An 18,874-nucleotide genomic window follows, 5' to 3' on the forward strand; every position below is an offset into this window, starting at 1 on the left:
GTTAAACTCTGCTTGCTGATTTCTTACTGATGTGAGTTTTGTACTTCGGTATTTCTTTATACTTTTGTATGTGTATTTCTTTATATATTTGTACCTGCCAAGTTTGTTCCAATCTGAGTTGAACTCTTGCCTCTTGTGTCTCACTGAGTTTTCCCTGATTCTAAGTCTGGTAACTTTGCTAAGGGATATATAGTGAGTGCCAAAAACAGATACGATTGAACCCTAGAGAGACCAAAAGAATAAATTGGGCTGGGCCTTGAAGGATGTTAAGGAATAAGCCGTATACCAACAAAGCTGTCAACTGTCAGCTCTTCCTAACATCTAAAACCACGAAGAAGTGTAGGATGAGATTCCTTCCATTCACGGGTTGTCTCATGGATTCTGCACTATTTGGCTTACATATAATTGTGATTTTTCTCTTGATGCTTGTTGTGATTGGAGCCATCTAGAGCCTGGATGTAAGAGGTTATGAACATGGAGTTAGCAATGTGGGGTGGTGTCTAAATTTGGATCAAATAATAGAAGTGAAGCCTTGCTTGGTGATTAAATAAATTTACTACAAGATTCTAGACTGAGAATTCAATTCCATGTGGGCTTAATTTTACCTATGATAAATTTCACAGATTCTAATGCCAGAAGTTTTGGGATGTAATCCACACCTTAAATTTTTCTATGAAAACACTCTAGGGATGTAGTCTGAAGGGCAAATAACTTGTATATCAGAATGGCAGTTGCTAAAATGCAATCAATGAGGTATGAGGATTACCCGTGTTGTGGTTTTACCTTGGTTATGGCACATGTCAGTTCTTATGTCATGCCATATACTGCTTATTCAGTGGATGGAATCAAGGATCAATGCCATTGTTGTTTTTGCATATATTAAGTTGTTTTTATCTTTTTTCTTCCCATAAACGAGTCTAGAATTGGTAAATTTCATGAAGTCTGGTTTAATTGGTTTGTTATGTTATTGAAGAAGTCTTACTGGTAATCTTGACTTCTATTGAGTATTGCGATTTGTTCTTTTTGGAAGGCATCTTAAAAATGTCACAAATATTGGTGATTGGTTATCCTTAGTCTAGGACAATTGCTAATACCTTTTATTATGATCTATAGGGTTTGAGTCTAGCAAAGCAGCGGCAGAGTGACAAGTACACCATGCACTCAGGTGAAATTGAAAAACTTAAGACTAACAGACCTAGAGAAGTAACTGATGACAGGGTGGAGCAAGTTGTTGGTAAAGGTGGCCATGAGACTTGTCCAGTTTGTCATGAAAAACTGGACACTAAACTGATGGTGTTTCCATGTGGACATCTATTATGCTGCAATTGTAAGTCTCTTGAGATTTTGTGTATAAAGCATAATGAAATTGGAAATCAGATATGGAAATTTTAACACAACCTTTCTGAATAGGGAGAATCTTTCCTGTTTTTTCATATGACTAACAAAACCATTTTGATGAGTTCATCTCTGCCGGTCTGATCCATTATTCTATATTGCAGGCATGGTTTCACTGGTGGAGATGCCATCTCCTTTATCTGCAATATCGCAGCGTAAGCGTATTATGTGCCCTACATGCAGACACTGTACAGATTTTGGAAACATTGCTTATGTGGATGATGGTCATGGTGAGAAATCTTATGGAGAAACAATTAATAAATTCCAAGATGGCGATCGATCTGAGTTATCGATTTCTGTACGGGGTTCATTTGGTACAAAGGTATGTTGGACACCAAGCTAATTCCTCTTTATTGGTCAGAATGCTTGTACCTCATTTGTGTTAATTTTTCTTAGGGCTATATTGTTCTTTGCTTTAGATATTTGCATTTTTGAACTTTTTCATATATCACATTCACCCCACATACATCTTAACAGCAAGCAATTATGTAGAAAGAACAATATCATCAACAATACAGTGGAACAATAAATGGAAAATCAGAAGAAAAGCATGCACAAATAGGGACACTATGATTTAGGTCAGAGACCAGGGCAAAACCCCACAAGGGCGAAAACCCACCCAAGTCTTCTTCTTCTATTCATCAATGATCAGCTGAGATACAAATGTACAATGAGAATGAGGCACAGCAATCATCTCAGGCCTCTTAACTGTAATCATCAAAGGAACACATCATACATCCCATATGCATTGCCACGAATTAGAGTGTGACTGCCATCAAGGTCTCTGTCATCCTGTATCATAGTTATTGCCATATCAAATAAGGTTACTGCCATAAGGGGGCTGTCAACAAGGTCACTGATATATGTAGCATAGAAGATCACTGTTGCATAAATAGCAAAGTCACCATACTCTCATTAGGGTTACAACTCACTGCTGCCATATTGAATTAATACCATATCACATATTGCTTTGATATTTATCACTGTCATCATGCCGGCCATCAAGAATACAAGCCATAATATTATAGCGCAGAGGATGCAATGCAGAGGATGCTATACATAACACAGAGGAATCATATGACATTACAGTTACAGTGAGTCCATACTGAGAGCGATCATATACCAATACCATACCGAGAGCAATCATATGACATTACAGATATACTATATCAGAGATGCAAGGTCACAATCGAGACCTTGTCAAGTAATGCGAGACCACAGTAATGCAAATACATTGCCACTACAAAGATTCTATAAGAGTGATGCCTTAAGAGTGAAAGTCCTGTGCTATTACAGTCATTCCAAAAGCGAGATCATAAGCCATACAGAGAGTGAAAGTCCTGTGCTATTACAGTCATGCCAAGAGCGAGATTATAAGCCATACAGAGCGCCAAAGTCCTGTGCTATTACAGTCATGCCAAGAGTGAGATCATAAGCCATACAGAGAGCGAAAGTCCTGTAGCCATGCGAGAGTATAGTCATATACGAGAGAGCTGTAGTTCCTCAGACATGCGAGAGAGAAGACCTGTGGAACCTCAGACCCATCTGAAAATCTCAGAAAGATCTGTCCCATCTGAAGTCTCTTTTGGAGATCAACTCAATTGGGTATAAATAATTGTTTGAGGGTCCGAAAGGACATGTCTTTTTGCCAAGCCGACTTGTTCAAAGTGAGCCGACTTGAAGTGGATATAAAAATTTGAATTTTATTAAACAATTTTCTTGGCTTCATCAACTAGGAGGGAGGGCTAAGGGATTGCTTCCTAGCTGCCAAAATTAACAGTTTGGAACAGTAATACTCAATTTATAATGTTCATTTATTTATTTGTTTTTCTATATTGGATGTTATTGACATTTTGCTTGTTACTGAATATACTGCAATGAGTTTTTGACTGCTCAATTGAGAAATGATTTATGTCAATCTGTTTGTTACAGACACAAGGTATGCCAATGCAAGTTTACTAATGTTTAAATAGGTGCTGTAGATGGAAGCAGTCACAAGGCGTATTCTGTGGATTAAATCTGTTGATCCAAAAGCAAAAGTTCTAGTTTTCTCATCGTGGAAGGATGTTCTGGATGTGCTGGAACATTCACTGCATGCGAATGAGATAAAATTTGTCACAATGAAAGGGGGAAGGTATTCACTCTGCTCCTGCACTCCTGCATACTGAATGCTAGTTACTATCATACAGTTTCTTGTCATAACTATCTTCAGGGTTTATAACTTTATACCATTAGATAGAATCCCACTGTGAGGTCTGGCAGGTGTATCTCACTGCAATTTACTAAGATTGAAGTGACTTAACTATGGTTTTTTTTTGTAAGAAAATCTTTTCAATATATTGACACAAGATTGTTTTGCTTATCAATTATTGAAAATCCTAAGTGGTTGCCTAAATTGAAATATATTTTCACTGCAAACTCATTTTCTATTTAGACTCTGTCAAATATGGGGTTTCTTGTTTTGGTGCAATCCTTTTCTATACTGTGATGGAAATTAATAATGAAGCTGTTACATGCATTGGTATGATGCATATAATCCTGTGCAGAATTACTTGGAATATTTTCTTTTTGCTGGTAAAAAATCTTATTACCTTTTTGTGAATAGAAGATATATATATATAATTTTCAGCTTCTGGTTTTCAGACATTTACGCATTCATCATATATCTGTTGAAAAATGCCATTTGGCATCATTTTCAATGGATGAAAGGACATATAACAACAAAATAAATCCTAGACATAAGCCCGAACTTGTGGCTGAAAAATGTATATAAAATAATATTTTCACTTTCCAAATGAATGCATACAAATCGTAACCCTAAGACAATAATGTCCAAGAAAATTAATGCTGAAAAATGATGATTTTTCTGTAACCTAACCCTTATTTACTCTAGAAAATATGAAATATAAAAATTTAGGGTTTATTTATTTATTTATGAGATTGGCACAAGGAAGAGTAGTGCCTTTCTCAGTCATGGGCAAATGGAGTCTACGAGTAGAAATCTATGGAAGAATAAAGATGGAAGTGAGTTTAAAGAGAATGAGGAAGACAAATTTGTGTTCCTCATTTTGGAATTTTGGGTAGCTCAGAAGGTATTTTGGAGAGAAGGATACCCAACGAAAGTAGTTGGTTGCGCAATTTATCGAAAGTTGGGGTTTTGGACCCAAAGCAGTGGGTTTGGGACCTAAAGAAACTAATCATTTATTCTAAAGGGTAAGAGAGCAAAAACCCTAAAGATCTAGAGTTTTCCTAAATGAACCCAAGAGAAAAGAATAAGTAGAGAGCCTATGGGAGGCTCATTGGATCTCAAGTGAGATGGAGTTCACTTGAAAAGGTCATTTTCCCTAAAGGAGCCACGGACTATAGAGAGAGATAGTCGCAATTCGGACCAGATGTGTGGTTTCTAAGGAGGTTGAGTTCTGTTCAACATGGACGAATTCAAGAAGGTTGTTTGGAGCTGTCTTAGTAAAGGCCAAGATCTCTGTGGTTAAGCAACGTTGGTTTGGAGGTTTGGTTAGAGGACTGTAGGTAGCCTCGAGTGCACTTAGAAGCAAGCCTAAGGCTGCATGTCAAGGAGATCTGTCAAGAGTGGGACACCTGAGGTCTGATCAGGTCTAGGTAAGGGTGGTCGCATCCAAGATAGGGCTAGCTGCAAGTGCAAAAGTGAGGCCACTACCCAAGAAGTAGACCGAAGCTAGAAAAGAGGCTTGTGTGGATAAACCAAGGGTAGAAGGAGGGTAGTCAAGCCTATATCAAGCAATCCATCCTTGAGTGAACAAGATCTCATAAAGTGAGCCACAAAACTCCAAGAAGAAGTTGAGCTTGAGAGGATATGTTGTTTGAAGGAGCAAACAATTGTCCAAGGAAGGCCGAGAGATCTAGGAAGCTTCTGTATGGTTTCGTGTTGAGGAGGAGTCTTGTCTGCTGGTCGTTTGTCTGTTGGTATCTTGAAGGAGGGCTGAAGCCGTAAGTCTGCAACAAGAGGTCTGAGAGGGCCTCAGATCTATTGTAGCCTAAGTTGCATTGAAACAAATACGGGAACATATACATATACGGGGTTTGAAATGGATATGACAAATTTTCAAAAAATCTGGATATGGTACGACAAGGAAATGACGTGCGCGCACACACACACACATATGACAAAATAATAATATTGGTCAATAACTATCAATTATATATCTATATCATATATATATTTTATTTTTATTTTTATTTTATTTATTTTTATTTATTTTTATTTTTATTTTAAATGCCCATCATACTACAGAGCTCCTTCGAACAAAAGATATGTCAATGAGATTTCTCAAATGTTGAAAGCATACACTTTTGGTTATTTCATATTTGGAACATTTCTAGTTGTTAGCAGGGTTGTAAGAGTGCATGGTTTCTACTTCTTACAAATGTTTTTGCTCTTATTTCAGATCTTAAATCATTATATAATTTAAACACATAACAATTCTAAATCTGTAGGATGTAGCACATTAACTTGGTGCTGAGCAGTCACATATGTTTTGTAGCTCCTACTTACTTATGTGTATTTGCTCTCCAACTCTAAGCAATGATGGCCCGGCCCTTCTCCAACTCCAAGTAGCAACGAGTGGCCTCCTCCAACAACAAGCAACGACGGGTGGCCTCGTCCAACAACGAAATGTCATGAAATTCCTCCAACTACAAACAGTGACAGGTGACGACTCACGACCTCCTCCAACAATGAAATGGTATGAAGTTGAATGAAAATAGGGTTATGGGGTCTTAAATAGGTTAAGAGCAATGTCACATGGTTCACGTTCAAATTGGAGTTCGAAAACAATAAAGTTTGATTCAAATTTGAATTTAGTAACGAGGTTAAGATAAGATTCACCTTTAAATTCGACTATATAAATATTTCAATTTTTCAAAATATATAATACATGTATACAATAATTTATAATGTATATCTATATATAATATAATAATAAATATATATATTATATATGAAATATATATCAAATTAATATAATTTATAATAACATTAAACTTATATATTAATAAATTTATATTGTATAAATCTTTTATTAAGTTATAATATATATTATATACCTAATTAATTGTTGAATTTTCTAAGTCTATCTGTTAGAAAATTAATCTGTATTCTGCTGGTTTATTTCTTCTACTTGTTTAAAATCGAACAAGTTATTTAATACATTAAATACTGAAATAAACACAATATAGTCCCAACATCTACAGATCATCAATTGAAAGAAAACAAGCACACAAGTGACACCGTTATTTTGGACCAATGTCCTTGGAAAAACCCAATGCGGGAAAATCGGTGCAAGTATTCAGAGGGTTATATTATTATGTAGTCTATCTGAGTACAACTGGGTGCCTAACCGACTCACCCGACAGAGAAAAATATACGATAGCAATACCTCTATATCCGGAAACAAGTATTCAGAAAACCTATCCCATGAAACCCTCTCCGGCACAACTGAAGCTCAGCGTTGGCCCTTATGGCCTCTGCGTTAGCCTCCTGCTAACCTGCGTCAGCCCTTTGAGGCACTGCGCAGCCTTTGGGAGCCTTTGCGTCACTCCCTCTGCCCTCTGCGTGGATGACGCAGTCTCTTTGGGCTCTGCATTGCCTCTGTTAGGCTCTGCATAGCCTAGACTGATTGTTGCTCTCGCTTGCTCCGCTTCTATGCTGGTCTCCCAATATTGTCCCTGCCTCTCTGCCTCGTACTCACTGTTGATCACTGATTCAACTTTGCTTAGCAACCCCACTCTATCAAAATGAATCACTGATCACTATGGTGTATTCTCGAACTGACCCTCAAGCCTCCTCTTATACTTTTCTTGTTGGTCCATCAACGGCCAAGATTAAATCTCTAGTCAACAGCTAAGATTAGATTTGGCTTGATACGTGACTTTTGGAACCTTCTAAACTAGTTTTATATTAATACCCATTAATATTTTATTTTTCCTAAGTTTAGACTTAGGAACTCCTTTAAAAATATTATTTATTTTAATATCTCCCAAACCGGGTACAATCTGTCCAAAGCATTTCTGGGTCTTGGAGATCTCATGTGCTTTAGCCCCTCCACCAATTTTCATGGCTAGAGCACATCTGATGCTACTCGAAGTCAACATTAATAAAATTTATAATAACATGAACCCATTTATGTGTATGAATTTATGATTTAAAAATAATTTAACTTTACAATAACTCAACAATAATCGGATAACCTGCCCCTACCTCATTCACATTGACACCTACCCTTCTGTAACTTGCATCGACTCTCATTGACCCCTAAGTAATTCAAATCGTCTCTTTAGTGATTTTCCCCTCACACATATATCAAAGCATGAATTTGTTTTGTTAGTTTCAAGGCCCTTTTTACGACTTCACGGATTAGCTCACATGTAGCATCTCTTCATCAAATTGCTTGCACGATCAGATTTCTACATGTGATCTCTCTCCTCAATTAGTCGTTAGAATTGATCGCAACCTGTACGGTGTTCCATTGACGTTTTTGAATAACCACCAAAATTTGGTGCCAAACCTGTATTTAAGTTTGCCAAACCTAAACCAAAGTTTTTAAATTCGCTTGAATTTGAACATCATGCTTTAGATCCAATGAACCTTGTGATTTAGGTTAAGAGGGGGGCAAATTGACTTTTCTCGATGAAAATAAATGACTCTCATTCCTAGCTTTGAGCATTTGTGGGTGAATTCATTTTCGGATTCCATAAACAAATCCAAAAAAAATTAAAAACATTTGAAATGTATTGAAATCGGAATATGTCGTTTCCAAAAATCTGAAATGGCTACAAAACGTCTTAGCGATGTTTCAAAGGAGAATTGTTTCCATTTCCATTTTTGAAATGCTAAACGATGTTTCAGGGGGTTGGGAGGGTCGTTTCTGGTAACTTAGGCTACAACAATGTTGAAATGCCTCAGGTAGTTCACAAAAAGGTCCGTTAGGGCCTTAGCCTTGCCTTGCAATAGGGATGAGAGGCCTCAAGTGGTAGATAAAGAGGCCGAAAGCCTCAAGCCAATTGCAGAAGGAAGGATAGAGTAAATTTGGTTAGGAAGGAGGCTAGCTAGTATGGAAAAAAAGTTATTGTTCTGGAATAAGGAGGTTTGTTGAGTTATTTATGAAGTCCATTCACTAATTGAGTTGTGAACAACATGTTTTGATGGCTGATATGTAGTGAAGTTGAAGGGCCAAAGTCACTGTGAGTAGTTGAAGTGTTTTGAAGGTTGGAAATGCAAGAGGTTTGAAGGATCTGACTTTTGTAAGCAACTGATTGGATAGAGATAATAAAGGAGCCTAATCTCTGTGTGAAGGAGGCAAAGGATTGCTAGAAGAACACTGTACAAGAAGACTAAAAGGATTGAAGACGAAGGATTGCCTTCAGGAAGTAAGTCTAGACTTGTCCCTGTGATTTTTTTGTTGGGCAGATAATAGATCCGAAGAAGCAGATCTCAAGCCCTAATTTTGTATACTATGTATACTAGCTGTACTAGTGATATGAAGGGAGATGATCCCTGGTACGAGAGCCCTAATGATTCTTTATTTATGGATTAATAAAGGTCGAGATCTGGGCCAAATATCTCTATGTACTTTATTGATTTCAGTATTGTAGATTTCCGCTATGCAAAGTGCTTGTAAGTTGGGTTCCTAGTGTGTTTGTGTGTTTGGTTAGTCATAGACCAAATCAAGGCCCTAAGGAAAATCCAACACCTCACACCCTTAAACCTTGGTGTCTATATTCTTTGGAGATTCAAAGGGAGGAAGCTAAACCTAGGTTCCTCAAGAGAAGCTTAATGAAAATCTTGTGCAAGGAGATTTTAAAGCCACAAACCATCAAGAAAACTTTGGTGAAAATCTTATTAAAACTTAATTCATCAACAAATACAAGATGGAAGAAGATAATTCACAATAAATTAGCACATATCATCAAAAAATCACCCATAATCATCCAAGAGAGAGAATCATACAACAATCATCCTCCATGAGAAGTTCTCTACATTTGCATTCCATAGCACACAATATGGAATAATAAGCTAGTGTGTGTGATTTGCAAGTGTGACCATGAATCTAAGAGATTCAACCTGCCTTTACTTATATGAGGAAAACCAAGTCAAATTCTTTTAATTTTAGTATAAAAGTCCTAAAATAAATATTAAATTGAGATTACAAGTTGGATAGGTCACAAATTGCCCCCCAAAGATAGCTAACTCAGTGATAAAACATGAAAATATGCCTCGCTTAACCCACTTGTGTGAGATAAATTCCCTCTAGGGGTGACATTATCTTGCAAAAAGGTGCATCTCTCCACAAAGTGGATGGATCTATAAAGGAGCATCTTACCCAGAAGTCGTAAGCGAAGCATCATCAACTCCAATGACCTCCAAGAGGGTGCTAACGTCATCAATCCAAGCATCGTTAAGGGAATGCCATAATGGCAATGCATGATGTCATTATTTAGAGTAGTGTATAATCCCCTCTAGAGGTGTCCCATGTCATCATCATCATCATCAATAAATTTTCAAAACAGGGCAATGCCCATCAAGTAGGTGCAATGCTAGCCTAGGGGTATCCTATCAAATTTGTGGTACAACAACTCTCAAGGGAATGACTTGGCCCGAGAGGGCAGTGTCAAATGTACTGGAGGTAGGTGGGGGTGTCATCAACTGTGCTTAAGCATGCCAGGGTCAACGCTTCTTAATAAGTGTCCAACGTCCTTTACAAAAGTGCCTTGTGTAGTCATCAAGTGGGTTGGATGTCCTCTCTAAAGTGTTGGAGAAGCATCATACAATACCTCGAGGGATGGAAGTTGTACATGGGAGTGAAGATCTAACACATACACCTAGAATCAAGTGAGATCAACAGCATGGGTGCAAGAACCATAAGAGTATTAGAGTGGGCCATATTCAATGTAAAATGCATCAAAGTTACTTCACACAAGCATCATCTTCAAATGTCTTCCTAGCTTATGATTTGTAAATGAATTACCATGTTTAGGTATGGGAGTGTTATTACAATGCCCTATTAGGTGCTTCCAATCCTAAGGGGAGGAACAATTCCTAGGCTGACCCATTAGTTTGTATGTTTACGTGATCAAAGAGATGTTGTGGGGTTTACTTCAAGGAAGATGCCATTGCCGTGTATCAAATATGATGTTCATAACATTCTTGAGTGTTATAATGTGAAGAGGGAGCAATCGTTGGACCTAAGATACCCCTTTCCTCGGCTTATTTTTAACATCCCTCTTGTGTGCTTTTTTCATCATTAATTTACATATATATAGCTTGGATTATAAGCTTTTATTGATTTAGGATAATCAATAATGGCCCGTTAAAGATGAAGTGGTTCCTTGCTCATCAGGGTTGGGATACAAAATGTTTTGCTTTAGATAGATCATTATTTAGCCAGAAACTGGGTGAGGGCTAATGAAGGGGTAAAGTGATGCAAGAGTATCCTGCTCAAAGTATTTATTGTTCATTTGGTTAATTAGGGGGGTGATGTTTTTAGTTATTTTTAAGAATCTTGTATAAATTGAGTGGAAATCTATGTGTGAGGCTTTCAGTTGTGAAATATTCTCAACTATGTGAGAATATCAGGGATAATTAATGTGTGTAGATCTCGTAGAAATCTTAGGGATTACGAGATCCTTAAATAGGAATTAGTTGAGTGATTTATGGAGAAGATTATGGATTTAGAATAATCCATAACTATGTACTTATTTCTATAAATGTAAGCCTGCGAGGAGAGTGAGATATAGTTTTTTTAGACAGAGTGTTAGAGTGTTAGAGAAAGCTAAGTAGAGGAGAGAACAGAACAGAGCACGAGATGTTCTGTACATATACTGTTATGAATGAAAGGAGTGTTGTGTAAAAAGCTTGTTTTTGCGTGATTTTTATTATGTGATTTGATTCCTTAAGTTGTAGGCTGAATCCTCTGTTATATATGAGAAATTGTGTGCGAACTTGAAACCTTTAGTGGAGTCTGATGGTTAAGGTTTTAATTCATTGATCGGGGTTGAAAGCAGACAAAGACCGAATGTATTAACAAATCATCATTGATCACAGGATGGATCAATGATGATCTATAAGCGGGAGATCGACGATGTTCGCGCGGTGAATGCGCAAGCACTTTAACACAAGAAACAGACCCGAAAAGTTATAAGATTGAGTTGACTGAAAAATTCGTGTTAAACTCAGGAGGAAACCAAAATCGTCCAATCGACAGATCCGTTAGATCTACGGTCATCGCGTGCAAATAAGCGCCGAGGTTTAATCCAGAAACGGACGCGATATTTTATTAAACTGAGTTAACAACCCAGTTAATCTGGACCATCCGTTTGAAAGGATTAGATCCGATGGTAATCGCGCGTAAAAATGCGTGTTGGTTAATATAAATTTTGGACCCGATGAGTTATCGACTGTGGTTTAATCCAGTTGGAGTCCAAGTCGATCGCTGCTGTTCGTTGTGAAGGGACGCAATCCGACAGTGATCGCGTGGTAAATGTGCGCACGAGTTAATTCAAGAATCGGACTCGAGAAAGTTATAAACTGGGTTTTATTTCTTTCTAGTTCCATGGGTATTGAAGTTTTGGCCTTATCCGAGTAAATAAGGAATTCTGCTATTTTAGCAGAATTTCTAAATTGAAGGGTTTGAATGGGATTTTAAATTGTTTTGAGTTCCGATTAAGTGATCGGGGTTAATAGTTTAATTAAACAGGGTTTAATTAAGTTTAATTCCCAAATTATGTAAAGTTGTGGTTTTCTCGTCATGAAAGTGGTTCTGATAGTTAATTAAACTAGGGTTTAATTAATTAAAACTACGAATTCGTCCAATTGTGCAATTTCACCCCATCATAAAGCTTAGGCATTTTAACATTAGATTCATGGTTTTTTTGTTCTTTTTGTTGCACTGACCACTTAGGGAAAAGTTTCCAGGCCCCTACTCAAAGGATGAGGAAATCAGGGAACTGATATAGGCGACTTATAGCAATCAACTTGAAGATGGGATGTGGATACATGGGAAGGTGTTAAAATATGGAAGTCATGGAATGTTACCATCATTAGAGCTTCTTATTTGTGCCCCTCCTAGGTAGTGAAGGAAATGGCCTCAAAGAGGGTCACACTGGATTGGGGACAAGTAATAACCACCAAGGTGAAGCATGGGAACAAGTGTACAACCAATAAGGGTCTATTATAGAATTCAATCTGTGCTTCATAATAGAATGCCACTAAACATTAAGTGAAAGAACTTGAATACAACAATGGTTAATGTACCTCACAATAGATGACCAACCTTCATTGGATGAGTAGGATATATGAAAGAGAGCATTGACCAAGGAGTGGATGAGAGGCATCTGAAGTTGGCTATCTGTGGATCATGATAGGACTACTGGTTGCAATACAGATTATATGATTTTTTTTCTCCTAGGGGTGATCCACATGTGGGTGGGTAACATCTCTCCAACTCAAAGACATGTGCTCAGCATAGAGCACATGATTCATGAGCTCAAACGAAGGGTGCATGAGAATCCCAACATTCCCTGGTGCTCATAGACCTGCTACGTATATCATTATGAAGAAACTATCAATAAAAGGATGGGTAGGGTGCTAATTGTCACTCTGTAATTGGGAAGATCAAAATTTCAACTATGTACCGAAATAATATAATATCTAATTATGCAATAAAAACATGTTAGAAAGCAAGGAAGGATGCAAAGTCAAGAATGCAAGACACACAAACCTACTCCTACTTACACTAGCATGTTAAAAGCAATGACCAAGTATAGTCATATAAACAATGAAGCCATCATAATATCAATTAAAATCAAACACCTTACCCTTATGCTTGGTCATGAGATAAAACAAGGAAATGGCTAACATAAAGTGATCACAATATGAACACATCATCCTACAATGCTAAAGGATAGGATCAAAGCTATAAGGGTGGGTTGCATAAGGTTTAAAATAAAACAATAATGTCACATCCTTGCTATAGGCAAGGTTCTCATGATGCATCCCTAGCATCTCAAAAAGGTGATTAATCTATCCTCTTTGAATTCCCTCGATATCATTCCCAAAAGTTTGAGAAGGGATCATTAGGAACTTGAAAATAGTTTTAAAATTTCTTAACCAAAGCAAGGATGAAAAGAGAAGGACAAAGCTCAAAGAAACTTTTTCTCAGATTTCAAGGTTTGTTGTATCATTTTCTTCAACTTCAAATCTATGTAGCAAATTATGAATTGAAAACATTCTTGTCCCATAGTTATTTCAATACCATACATACAACTCTCAATTTTGTCCTCAAGGACAGGTTGAGTATGGCATGGAGGAGATGGTTGAAAGACTTCATTTTAAAATACTTGTTGCCATTCACAAATATCATATTTAAAAGGGTACACCAAAGTTAACTTATCAGAAGGGAGATCATCTGAATCTGAATATGGGGATGGCTGAAGATCAACCTCAGAAAGAGGTAGAGATGTTTCAAACAAATTAGTGATCCTGCCCTCCAGATGTTGCCCAAAATCTTGATCACCACCATATATTTATGACTGGAAGAGGTCACAAGAATCATCCCTACATGTCCTTATGAGGGATGGCTCGCCAAAGGCTATTATTCCATGCCCTCAACTATCAATCATTATCCATGTCATAAATTGGATGTGCATCAAAATGATAACAACTCAAATCCCATGTGTCTTTCCGCATATGTGGAAAATCATCTTTGTTATTCTCAATCTCAAAAGACTTAGTAGGATCGTCCTTTTCTAGGCCCTCAAAAGCATTAAAAGGAATAGAGCTTAACTCATTCTCATGTTCATGGAAAAGAACATCATACTCAATAGGATCCTCTTCATAGAAACAATCGTCAATATGAGATGCTTCATTAAAATATTCACCAGGATCACGATCTTCATCAACTTGATAGGATAAGGCTTCTTCTTCTTGTCCTTTGTAACTTTCTTCATCAATTTTTTTTTATTTTTTTTATTTTTTTTTTTTGTTTTTGTGTTTTGAGAAAGATATAGAAGATCTTCTTCTTGAAGGGCCTTGGTCAAGCCTTGAAAAGTATTTTCATTCCTTTGAAATCTTGGACCCAAAGGCTTGAGAAAATTTTCAATAAACACTACAATGGAAGATATGCTTTTTGGATCACAAGAACACTTGATCCATTCCCTTTGCTTTGCTTCAAAAGAATCAATGAACAATCTCATGAGTGCATCTTCATGAACGATGTTAATTTTTGAAGTGTATGTTTGGAATTTTACAACGTGATCAATAGCTGAAAAAGGATCACCATAAAAGTTTGGACAATTTTTATAACAATCTGGATTAACATAATTTAAAACAATCTCATGAGTCCATCTTCGTGAACCATATTAATTTTTGAAGTGTATTTTGGAATTTTACAATGTGATCAATAGCTGAAAAAGGATCACCATCAAAGTTTGGACAATTTTTATAACAATCTGGATTGACATAATTTGAATATCCAAGAACATCTTGAACATTCAAAGCAGCATATGTTTGATGAAAATCCCAAAGAGCCATTTTCTGTCCCATGCAATTTTTACAATATATATTTGTTGAGTTGCCAAGTTGAAACTTAAATTCCTTCTTAAAATATGCTTGTTTCACCCTACAACAATAAAATCCTTGAATGTCTAAGAGGAACAAGGACTTCATTCCTCGGATGGAGTCACCAATTGAGCAAGCTCATTTAGGATTTGAGATATGCTCATCAAAATGATTGAATCATAGACTTTCAATGATGAGGAGAAGCATTGAGGGCTTCCTCAACAATAGCACCAAAAGCTTTGTTCTCAATCTAGGTTGCTTAGTGAGGCTTTGCACTAAGGTTTTAGATTTTGCAGTAATAATTCCTATTGTCTAATCTTCAAGTTTCATGTTTTGTTTTTTTATCAAATCCTACTTTTAACTTATTTGGCTACAATTTGAATGGCCCAAGATGTATTTGCCAAACAAGAGATACAATTTTTTTGTTGTATTTCTTCTAACATGAATCTATCATTACCTCATATATTTATAATTTTAGGTATCAAAGACAAAGTGAGAGAAGAAATTTGGGAGAGTTCTAAGGTTAGGGTTCTTTCTTGTTGTTATGAGTATGGCTTAAAGCTTGGGGAAAGGGTGGCAACCACTTATCCTATAGGGATGTGGTGGTAGATTGAAAAGCAAGGAAATATGCGACTTTTTCAATGTAGAATCAAGGATTGGACATCTATGATTGAAAAATAGGAAAATGATTGGAGAAAGTAGTAAAAAGCCCTTGTTGTCAATTTGTATCCAAGAGATAGGAGGGTTTTTACGATGTACGTAAGATCATGTTGTGATATGTCGATTTTTAGGCTTTTGGAAAGTGGAGTTGTCTCTAAGAGGTTGGATGATTGCAAAATGGAAAATCAAAGTGTCACTGATTTGAAGTTATGCACAAAAGGTTTTTTCATTGCAATTTTTTGGAATATGGAAGACATGGAGCACATTTTTGAAGAAGGGTGGTATTTGTTCAATTCTTTTGGCTTGCATATAAGATATTCACAGGAACAATTTGACCCAAAGAAAGAGGGTTTCGTGAAGGCCCTAGTCTGGGTACATCTATATTCTTTTCCTCTAAATTTCTAGTTTGAGAAAGCTTTGAGTTGATTAGGAAGACATTGGACATTTATGTAAAGGCCTTTGAGTTCACAAAAGTTTGGAATATATACTTCCTTTGCATGATTATGATTAAAAAGAATATTTCGCACTAGCTATCACGGTGCATTACTTTAGAATATTAAGATTGGGATGGAAGTAGATTGTGGACTATGTAGAAATTTGAGGATCTGTAGCCCTCCCAGTTTCAAATGTTTTGCACAAGTTTAATGCCCACAGCCCCAAACAAGTTATGCTGATATAAAACTTTTAGCAAATTTCATAGGAAACATTACAGGACTACTCTACTCTTTTCCTTTTCAGCTGATATAAAATGAAGACAAGCAATCGCATAAATTTTTGGAGACAAGATTTTGGTCTACTTAGACCCGGAAAAACCCACAAGGGGAAAACCAGTATAAGGAGGATTTTATTAGCTTCTTCTCAGGAAAATTATTACAGCAATAATTACAATAAAATGTGCTTATCTCTACCTTGGAAAAGAGTGACACTATCTGTCCTCCTAGATTTCTGGGCCACAGACTGTCCTTCTCTATCCAAAAATTGCAGACCTCTGTTCAGCCTTTAATGCCTAGAAAAAATGAGCCTCTAACTGACTGTCTGTTCCTGGAAAAGAATGCCACTGATTTGACTTTCACTGCATTGTAATTCAGGCCAGTCAAACCTCTAATTAATGTGCAGACCTCATTGAAATCAGTGCTGACAGGCCTGCAATTATTTCCTCAAATTGCGTGCTGCCTGTCACTCAAACATAGTCTCGAAATTTGTGTTGCCTGCTACAGGAAATTGCCTTGACATTTGTGCAGAGGGTTGACCTACTACCTAGGAATGCGTGTAATCCGTCTGTCACTTCTCTGCCATAAAAAATCCCACAAGCAGTCCCTCCTTCAAGCCTCGAACTGTGTGCTGAAGTATGCTGAACGTCTTCTAGAAATTCCTGCCCCTTCCTTAAGCCTGAACTCAGCGTCCTAGGAATTTGTGCCTGCTGTAGCAAGTGATTTCTCTATTGTAAAATCCCTTCTCCTTCAGCTATTCTCCTCTTCTTCCTTTTCTCTCCTCCTCTCCAAATGCACATGAAGACTGAGAGAGCTTCCCACCTTTTTCTCTCTTTCAGCTCTCATTAGATAGGTGAACCCTAACCCTTTTGATCAAGGGCTGAGATTAGATCTTCTCCCTCTAGATCAATGGTGGAGATCATTTCCTCACTTGACCCCCTTTTCATGTGGCCCCCCTCATTAAAGGCTCTCTATTCACTTTATAACTTTATATTTGTATCTTGTATTTTTTTCTCCACATAAAGTCAACTGAAAATTATAAAGTGACTTTAATATTAGGAAGTACATAAAGTACCACATAAAGTAACTTTATAACATGGCTTTAATATAACACATAAGGTCACTTGCTAAAAAGATGTTAGAAAATGTTTTCCTAGGCAAAAAGGAAAATGCGCTAGGAAGCACTTCCATGGTATTGGAAATCGAGAGGTTTTTCAATTCTCTATCTTAAATTTCCATTACATGATAATTACTTGTGAATTTGTCAGCATTATTATTATTATGTTTTCTTTCTTCATCAAACAATTACCATAAAACATAAAGATCACAAAAGACAATAGAACACAAGATATAAGGTCCAAGCCAGGGCAAAACCTCTCCAAGGGGAAAGCTCGAGAAATCTCTTCTTATAGAATCAAATCAAATGAGATATCCAAGACCCATAACAACATAAATTTCCACCTCCAAATGCCAAGTCAAATCATTCTTCCTTCCAAGAAATTAGCAACATGAGATGTACCAAGGCAGATCTTCTAACACACTTTGGCCTTCCTCATCTTCTCCATCTTCTCTGCGATATTTCAGACCAAAAACATCCAAGTGTGTGTGTCCAAATGAGCTCCATCTATCCTCTATTTATACAATTCAGAGGGTGCGAATAGACATGTCCATTGGGGCAAGGCCGACTTGGCATCTAGAGGGGTTTCTATCCCAAAAATTGCATTTAATTTTTTTTATTTTTATTTTTATTTTTATTTTTTTTATTTTTTTTTACAATAGTTCCAAAATAGGACTTTGACTCTTTTACTTAAAAACCTAAAAGCATGAAAAACATGCTTATCTAGAAAATAATAATAATTTTTCTTTTTCTAATCATTTACTTTTTACATAATGGTACAAATTATGAAGATTGAAACTAGTTACATTCTCTAACACTCCCTCTTAACTAGGGAGGTATTCATAATTGTACACCTGGTACTTGGATACTCTCAAACTGAAATATTCTCATAAGAAAAGTTGGATTGCTAAGCCATCTTTAAGCATCAACATCATAACCAACACTGTCATTGGGGCCTAACTTGACAAGCTCAACATCATTCGAGAACATGATGCTGGGAGGCTTTGCGTGAGATACTACACTACCTCTATGGCACATACCCCATCCAAATGTTCACTGTGTATGTCCTTTTAGGACTATTCTTGTCTTGGATTTCCAGTCCTGAATCCTCAAAGAATATCAATCCTCTTTGACCACTCTTATCTTGGATACTTATCCTATCCTCAAAGGGTGCTTGTATCTTTCCATTCTTGGATTGTCTATCCTCAAGGAAACCATAGATGCTTCATCCAATCCTCCACCATTATCCCTCCATGGCCTTCACTTAGACTTACAACTATTAGTCTTGGTCAAGTGCATGACACATGAAGAAGAGAATGCACATTTGATGTTTATCATCACTTCCTCTTAACCAAAGAAGAGATCCCTATTCCCACTTGGAATAGATCCTTGTTCCTTCAC

At 36.9% G+C, this 18,874-nt stretch overlaps 1 protein-coding gene across 5 annotated transcripts in view; it reads left to right on the forward strand.

Annotated features, from left to right (window-relative positions):
• Positions 1–18,874, forward strand: part of LOC149158008 (uncharacterized) — a 413,335-nt gene that overhangs the window by 267,572 nt on the left and 126,889 nt on the right. For all 5 annotated transcript variants that reach the window (XM_089436086.1, XM_089436084.1, XM_089436088.1 and 2 more), the window contains exons 17-19: positions 1,114–1,327; positions 1,500–1,717; positions 3,378–3,529. In XM_089436086.1, coding sequence (XP_089292212.1) covers positions 1,114–1,327; positions 1,500–1,717; positions 3,378–3,529 — 584 coding nt within the window. The remainder of the gene's footprint in view (positions 1–1,113; positions 1,328–1,499; positions 1,718–3,377; positions 3,530–18,874) is intronic.

The sequence above is a fragment of the Pinus tabuliformis genome, chromosome 5_2 (assembly GCF_031772625.1).
Source record: "Pinus tabuliformis cultivar Carrire ecotype Pingquan chromosome 5_2, CPIR1, whole genome shotgun sequence".
In the NCBI taxonomy this organism is placed as follows: domain Eukaryota; kingdom Viridiplantae; phylum Streptophyta; class Pinopsida; order Pinales; family Pinaceae; genus Pinus; species Pinus tabuliformis.